This window comes from Phalaenopsis equestris, unplaced genomic scaffold (genome assembly GCF_001263595.1).
Source record: "Phalaenopsis equestris unplaced genomic scaffold, ASM126359v1 Scaffold000204, whole genome shotgun sequence".
Lineage (NCBI taxonomy): Eukaryota > Viridiplantae > Streptophyta > Magnoliopsida > Asparagales > Orchidaceae > Phalaenopsis > Phalaenopsis equestris.
In genome coordinates this window covers 75,178-83,888 of record NW_018164646.1, presented here as the reverse complement: position 1 = coordinate 83,888, position 8,711 = coordinate 75,178, and the positions used below count along the sequence as shown (strand labels likewise).

The following is an 8,711-nucleotide window of genomic DNA, read 5'->3' as shown; positions in this document are numbered from 1 at the left end:
CAGATCGATAGACCATCAAACAATCCACAATGGTGTGGTTGATCAAACTCAAACTAAATCACACTCCATGGTCTAGAAGAGTTTTATTCGGATTAATTTCCTCCTTTCAGTGAAAAATTATGTCCGAACAGCCAACCAACGGTGATAATTAGCTGATGGAATATTTTTGTTTGGTTTTCGGGAGGAGTTTTCCCTTAATGTGTTATAGTCTTCGGATATCCTGTGCACACACTGAGAAATATCTGTCAATACTTCCCAATCATTCTTGCTAATTTGCTAGAACCCAACGGCTATATTTTTTCTGAAGCTTTTCTTCTCCTTTTGCAGACAGCTAACGTGAATGAGAACCCAGAAGGGTTTTCCACTTCTTTAAAAGTTCTTCTTCCCCATCGCCCGTTAATCTCGCAGAGATCATATCCAAACAGTGTGGCGTAATCTCATAAAAATCCAAGTTTTTTTAGTATAAAAGTCTCGCCTTTCTTCGCATTTATTTTTTCTCTGGGGTAGGCCCCCCTTGTTTCTCCGCGTCTTCTTTTCCCTACTTCTCCCCTTTCCACCATCTTAATCCCCAGTAATTCCTCCGGCGCCGGCGATGGGCTGCGCCTCGTCGAAGAAAGCGGTGTCGGTAACGCCGGCGCTGGATTCATCTGGCATTCTTAGGGTTCAACGAGGATCTGTTGTGGTGTTGGAGAACTCTTTGCGGCAGGAAGAAAGGAAGGTTGAGGAGCCTTCGGAATCAGAGAAGGCGAGTTTGAAGCGCATCGGCTCTGTGAGTCTTCGATTGGGTAATCTTCACAAGTACATTGAAGGGGAGTTAGTGGCCGCGGGATGGCCGGCGTGGCTCACGGCCGTGGCCGGCGAAGCGATTAGTGGATGGGTTCCTCTCAAAGCTGACAACTTTGAGAAATTGGATAAGGTAATCATGGAGAAAGTAGGGAGAAGAATGAAGAATTCATTATAAATTATGTGCTTTGTCATTCCTTTTTGCTCAGTTTTTTTTTTTAGGAGCGACTTTCTCTTTTGCTCTCAATTAAAATTTGAAACTTCCTCATTTATTTAGATTTGTTTGGTGAATTGGATGACAGAGATGCTAGTCATTTTTCTGTTGTTGGCTGATGCTTTAGGGTTGCTCTCTCTCAGAGAGTTTTGCTGCATCTTTAGCTGCAACTTACTGCATTTTGTTTTGGCTATTGCTGATTTTGGTTGAACAGACCAATTTGTTTGGATATACATTGATGATGGACATACTTAAATATCAATAGGCCATACCGCACGCATTCATCTACTTAATTTAGGAGCATCTAGAAACCTTAAGCCTTTAACTTTATAAAGGATTAAAATCATAGGCTGACTTACATATTATAAGACTTTGGTATAAGCGATAATGAACTAATGATTGTAAAGGAAATACTAGAATGGTAACAAAACAAATGCATCATATACTTGGATTAATCAAAGGGCATTGAGGCAAGCGGTATGCTTCTTAGTTTTTAGGTAGATTTACATACATACTGCTCAATTCTTATGTATGTACCTATTCAACACCTACACGTCAATTTTTACATATATGTCGCTTTAACTATGCATGAAAGGATGTTTTTAACTTTTTAGAAGTTAAAATAGTGGTACTTTTGATATGATATGAAAAATTGGGGTGATATAAATGTTGGAAACAAAATTTAGGTGTTAGATGTGTACGTACATGGGAATGTGTGGTATGCATGTGAATGCCCCTAGTTTTTAATCTAGAGATATTACGTATCAATTCCAACTTACACAACCATTATGAATTTCTTCTGATTCAATATAGATTTAATATATGCAAATGAACTTGTGACTACCTTATAATGTTGAATAAAATTAGGCCATTTGTTTGCCACTGTACAACTTTTGTTTTGCTTTTGCATCCTTTTCTAATGTTTTTTTTTTATTGTTTTTTTCCTTACTTTGCTTTCTTCTGACAAGATTTTATTTCCCCTTGCATTTGAAGATAGGGCAAGGCACCTATAGCACTGTATTCAGAGCACGGGATCTCGAAACAGGAAAAATTGTTGCCCTAAAGAAGGTGCGGTTTGACAATTTTGAGCCTGAGAGTGTTAGATTTATGGCACGAGAAATACAAATACTTCGTCGACTTGACCATCCAAATGTTATGAAGTTGGAGGGGTTGGTTACTTCTCGGATATCATGTAGCATATATTTAGTCTTTGGATACATGGAACATGATCTTGCTGGACTTTCATCATCACCCGACATAAAATTCACTGAAGCACAGGTTAATATTTCTCTAGATAAATTGAATTCTTTTCCCGCATTTGTTCATATTTCACTTTTGGGCAGAATAATATGAGAACTTACATTATTTTTCTATGGCAACTGTAAAAGGGACATGTACATACATATCACACAATTCTTATGTATTTACACACATAAGACTCAATTCTTTAATATCACATCAAAAATAGCATTGTTACCACCTTTTTAAAAGTTAAATGCTCCTTTTCATGCATAGATTTAAAGCAAAAAAATGCTATGTATGTAAAAATGGAAGTTTAAGTGTGAGATAGGATACATAAGAATTGTGTGCAACTTATATAATTTTCCCAATGTAAAATTGTATTGTATTATTCAGGTGAAGTGTTTAATGGAGCAATTGTTATCTGGTCTTGAACATTGTCATTCACGAGGAATCATTCATCGTGATATTAAGGGCGCCAATCTTCTACTTAATGATGAAGGGGTGTTAAAAATTGCTGATTTTGGTCTGGCAAACTTCCTTCAACCTGAAAATAAGCAGCCACTAACAAGCCGTGTGGTTACATTGTGGTACCGTCCGCCCGAGCTTCTCTTAGGCTCTTATGATTATGGAGTATCCGTAGACTTATGGAGTGTTGGTTGCGTATTTGCAGAATTGTTTCTCAAGAAGGCCATACTGCAAGGAAGGACCGAGGTAATTATCTCTCTTTTCTATCTTATTTCTTTACTATATTATCATTGTTTTTTGGGGCATTTACATACAAACCACACAATTCTTATATATCATTACTTCTTCACTACCTTATCATTGTTTTTTGGGGCATTTACATACATACCATACAATTCTTATATATTACATATGTAACACCTAAACATTCATATTTACACGCATGTCAAAAATATTTAAAATCACATAAAAAATATCACCATTACTATATTTTTAAAAGCAAAACACTCCTTTTCATTCATAAGTTTATGACATCGATGTCTTATAAATGTAAATATCAAATTTTGGGTGTTAGATATATAAATACATAAGAATTGTGTGGTATATATATAAATGTCCCTTTTTACCTTTTTTCTTGGTATAAGAGTATGTGCAGCAACCTTAGGCAATGGAAGGGAAATAGATGTTATGAGACATGACTTGTGAAAAAGAACTGCAATTAGGTCCTTGAAAAGCTTTGTTGACCATACCTACATAGGGTTTGTTGTTTGAAGTTAGAAAATATGTTTTAAAAAGTAGTGAGCTTGCTAGTGATACTTCACTATAGTGCCCCTTTTTGGAAAGCGAGTTAGTTTATTTAATGAATAATTTGATACTTGTGAGAAAGAACTGCAATTAGGTCCTTGAAAAGCATTGTTGACCATACCTACTTAGGGTTTGTTGTTTGAAATTATACATTATGTTTTAAAAAGTAGGGAGCTTGCTAGTGATACTTCACTATAGTGCCCCTCTTTGGAAAGCGAGTTAATTTATTTAATGAATAATTTGATACTTGCTCATATAAAGTTCATTAATATCTATTTATTTACATAGTTGAACAAGCTAGAACAACATTTTGAAAGCTCGTCATATAAATAAGTAAAATCTGATGTTGACCTACTTGTTTATTTTATATTCTTAAATATGCTCATTTATTATTTAAGCGGCTTGCAAAAAATTTGATAAATTGCTCATTTAATGATGGCATATTCCATGTTAGTGTATCAATTTTTATGTGTACTTTGCATTGTTTAAATAATGTATATTATTAGACATAAGTATGACAATAGATCAAAAGTGAGGATTTCATCTAATGTATTGATGATGATATGAATTTTCGAGTTAAAGGAGGTGGAAGAGTATTCAACCATGAACTAGAGTAGTTGGTCGGTGGTTGGAGGAGAGAATAGTAAGGTTAAAGGGGAGCATTATGGTTCTGATTCAATATACAAAGAAGAAAATTTGATGTGGAGAGAAATATAAAGTTTTCTAATCATCTACTCAGACATAATTGTACCAATGTATAAATACATGATTGACCAGAAATAGAAAGGTGTACTCACACATTTATTTATTTTATTCAAATTATCTTCTTAATATTGAAAAATGACCACAAAAATATTGACAATGGAATAAGATATTTTTTAATAGCGCTCTGGCTTTCTTCATCTGCTCTTTACTCAAATCCAATCATCTATCTTGAATATTATTTTGATCTCATCCCATTGATTGGCGTAGTGTGAAGTGTAATCAACCTTCCTCCGGCTGAATTGATGTAGATTGAACTCTCTTTATAATAAGCCCTATAAGTGCCTAAATCCTAAATAACATACCTGAACTTGAAAGGAATCTTATATACCTTAGATAAAAGATGCCTAATTCTTACTGGGTCCTTTGAATCGGGGCACCAATTTTTAGGTATTCTCCCCCTCATACATAATTGTACCAATGTATAAGTATATGATTGACCAAAAATAGAAAGGTGTACTCACACATTTATTTATTTTATTCAAATTATCTTCTTAATATTGAAAAATGACCACAGAAATATTGACAATGGAATAAGATATTTTTTAATAGCGCTCTAGCTTTCTTCATCTGCTCTTTACTCAAATCCGATCATCTATCCTGAATATGATTCTCATCTCATCCCATTGATTGGCGTAGTGTAAAGTGTAATCAACCTTCCTCTGGCTGAATTGATGTCGATTGAATTCACTTTATAATGAGCCCTATAAGTGCCTAAATCCTAAATAACATACATGAACCTGAAAGGTATCTTATATACCTTAGATAAAAGATGCCTAATTCTTATTGGGTCCTTTGAATCGGGGCACCAATTTATAGGTATTCTCCCCCTCATTACATCTCATCGTAAATCTATTCATGAGCATCTAGGCTACATCTCGTCTCTACTTGAAGAAACTACTTCGACTGCTCTGGAATGAAGCGGTTTTCGTTAGAAAAAAATTGTATTCCGTCTAATTTCAGGTCTACCTCCCTTCTTTCTCTTTCATGACTCTCTTCTTTACTTTAGTGTGCAGTTTTTATCTCTATATCTCGGTCATCCTTTTCTAAATTGCGATCAGTAACAATATTTTCCTTAGAAAGAAGAAAGGAGTTCTAAGAAGATCTGCTCTGTGAGTCAGTGTCTCGATTCCAAAGCAGCCACCGACGTCTTTTTTGCTTCCATTCCTCTAATAAAAAGAAAAGCATTATATCCTGGCGCTTCCTAAAGGTTGAACTCAAATAAATATTCACTGGAACATTTTTATAGATAGAATTTTCCATGAGCAAATGATAGATGTTGTCAAAGACAATCTTTGAAAAGTTAACTGAACCATGAATAATTTGTATCATGCAAAGTCTGATTTTGTTGTTTGGTTGAATTTTTCTAATTCTAACCGTTTCAAACATTTTCCTTAACTTGAGTTAAAAATCATTGTTTAACTTTTATCTCTACGGCTTTGATTTTAGGTTGAACAACTGCATAAAATATTTAAGCTATGTGGTTCCCCATCTGATGAATATTGGAATAAATCCAAATTGCCGCACTCAACAATTTTCAAACCTCATCATCCTTATGAGAGTCACCTTCAAGAGACTTTTAAAATCTTGCCACAATGTGCCTACAATTTGTTAGAAGTATTTCTATCTGTTGAACCTCAAAAGCGGGGAACTGCGGCATCAGCTCTAGCATCTGAGGTAAAATTATTTTACATTTTTTGCGATTCTACCTGTTCGATTTTATCCTTATACAAATATACCATAATTTTACAAATTGATGTTTTTCTTTACTCCTGTGAAGTACTTCAGAACAAAGCCTGTGGCATGTGAACCTTCAAGTTTGCCAAAATGCCCTCCTACTAAAGAGATTGATGCAAAAATTCGTGAGGGTGCACGCAGGTTAGGATCAACTGTTTGCCTCACAAGAATGACTTTTCTTACCTTTTCAATCAATTTATTTTCAACTAATATCATAGAAAGTAAGCATATGGGTGCTAGCTAGCTGAGTTTATAAAGATTTTAAAGGTTGCTTTTCAAGATCCTTAGATTGGATTCGTTTACATCAAATTTGTTTTGAGAAGTGTCAAAGCTGAGTTTATAAAGATTTTAAAGGTTGCTTTCAAGATCCTTAGATTGGATTCGTTTACATCAAATTTGTTTTGAGAAGTGTCAAAATGGCCCTCTGACTCAATGCGGAGAGTCATTTTAGTCCCATAGTTCGTAAATGTGCTAATTTTGTGCCTATATTGCTTTAATGAGGTTAAAGTAGATCTTTCTGAGGACTATTTTAACCCATATTAAAAGATTATGATGACTTATTTTGCATGTTTATAAACTCTGAGACTAAAATGACCCCATATAAATAATCATGGAACTATTTTGACACTTGGTTTTTTTTTTTGGCCCTCAACTTTTCCTCAAAATTGTACATAGTAGCCATCACAATCCCTAAGACTAAAGTTATATTTTATAATGTTTAGTTTGAGATTAGCTTATAATTAACCATTAATTCAACGATTAATCCTATGAAGACACCATTTAATCTACCTTAATGCTAATTTTTCCTCCATCTTCAAGGAGCATAAACTCTATATGTTCTGAGATTAGATTTATCCCTTCAGGATAGACTGATCCCCTAATCCCAACTTAATCATTCAACGTTATGTCAATATTTATGATTAATAATTTTCTGTAGAGTTATTATAGGCTTGAAACCCAATAGCACTAAATGATCATGTTAAAAAAATATCATTTTTTTAATACCGTTTTTTTTAATGCTTTGTTTGGCGTTACTATTTTTCAGTATGTTATATTGTACTCAATTTCAAGTGAAGCACATGATTTTTCATAAATTTATTTTATAATTTATATTTAAAGCATTCTAAGAATGTGAAACTTTAATAAATAAAGTATTCTGATTCCGATATGAATTAACTTTTAGATTATTAAGTGTCTCTAAATAGTAATTTAAAGCATGCATTTTAGAACTTCTAACTTGAATCAGATATTTACTATCATTTCCTTGTTAATTTTTAAATATGTACCAATTAAACCATTTATGTTGCCTTTTTTAGGAGAAATATTCTAAAAGTCGACGGCAAAGCACGCGCGCCAGATGTGAGAAGGAGACGTTTAAGGGTGCACCATGAAAGAGAACAATCAAGTGGCTTGAATACATTTGCAAACCATCATGAGGTATGCTTACTTCTAACTGGTGCTACGAGTAAATGCTACTCGAAACATTGAATATTCATGCATTGAAGCATACAGACAATATCAAAATTGCACAATAATAACAATTCTTGTGGGTTCAGTCAATAAGTTCTACACGTTAAAAACATGAAATGTTTGCATATCAAATGAATATTATCAAAACTGCATGTTGAACACACTTTAATGATGTTTAAGGATTCGGGCTTGGGGTTTTGGGGAATTTCTACTTATCTTATGGGGCCTTTTAGTAAATTCTATTCTTTGAAACATAGAATGTTTGCACAATTGTATGAAGGATATCAAAACTGCATTCTAAACTTAGCCTAGGAAGATTTACATGCATACCAGCCAATTCCTAAGTATTTTCATATCTAACATCTAAGCTTTTATTTTATATACATGCCACTTTACCTATGCGTGAAAAGATGTATTACCCATTTTAAAAGTTAAAATGATGGTATTTTTTATGTGATGTGAAAGATTTGGGCGGTATAAATGTAAAAAAAAAAATGGAATGTATGTAAATGCCCCCTTAGTTTAATGATGTTTAGCGTTCAGGGTTTAAGAATATGCTTGCTTATATTTTCGATGCTAATGCTAAATTCTACTTGTTGAAACACTAATCGTTCACAAATAAAATCATACGTGCTGAATAAACCAAAATGATGTCAATTGGCAGGCGGTGCCTCAAATGACAAATCACGGAACTGATAGGAGTGGCGAAAATATAGTTTTTCCCATCGTTAAAGGCGACGACAGACTTCTCGTCGATCTTCAGCTAATTCCAGCACTTAAGCACCCTGATCAAGATCCAAATTCAACTCATATTTCTCAAAAGGACATTCCTTTCTCAGTTCCCATGGATGTTAATCCTTCTACGGGATTCGCATGGGCAAAGAAGCAGCAGGAAGATAGTCCATATGATAAATCGCGCTGTAAATCGAGCTCAAAAAGCAATCTTTTTGGTGTGGAGGAGCCTTTATTTTCTGCTGTTAGAGCTCGAGCTTCTTCTGATTTAGAGAATGGAAGAATTGCAGAAGAGGAAGTTGATCGTCTCAAGCGCAGCGAGCATTACAAGATGGTGAAGAAAGCGATGCTGAGAAGTTGGGCTCAACTGCAACATCCAGACTCATTTGATTCCTCTTCTGCATTCCATTCCCAGGATTTCCTGAAAGGGGATGATGTTCAATCAAAAAACAGTATTTTGGTATGTGGAAAGCAATATATATATATATACAATTTTCAAACC

At 34.3% G+C, this 8,711-nt stretch overlaps 1 protein-coding gene across 1 annotated transcript in view; it reads left to right on the top strand.

Moving 5' to 3' along the window:
- Nucleotides 1-428: 428 nt before the first annotated feature.
- The window catches only part of LOC110023020 (probable serine/threonine-protein kinase At1g54610), a 9,284-nt gene continuing 1,001 nt past the window's right edge, over nucleotides 429-8,711 (top strand). Inside the window, exons 1-7 of the mRNA XM_020722226.1 lie at nucleotides 429-916; nucleotides 1,991-2,275; nucleotides 2,633-2,950; nucleotides 5,720-5,947; nucleotides 6,051-6,148; nucleotides 7,324-7,444; nucleotides 8,142-8,669. Coding sequence (XP_020577885.1) covers nucleotides 593-916; nucleotides 1,991-2,275; nucleotides 2,633-2,950; nucleotides 5,720-5,947; nucleotides 6,051-6,148; nucleotides 7,324-7,444; nucleotides 8,142-8,669 — 1,902 coding nt within the window. The 5' untranslated portion in view covers nucleotides 429-592. The remainder of the gene's footprint in view (nucleotides 917-1,990; nucleotides 2,276-2,632; nucleotides 2,951-5,719; nucleotides 5,948-6,050; nucleotides 6,149-7,323; nucleotides 7,445-8,141; nucleotides 8,670-8,711) is intronic.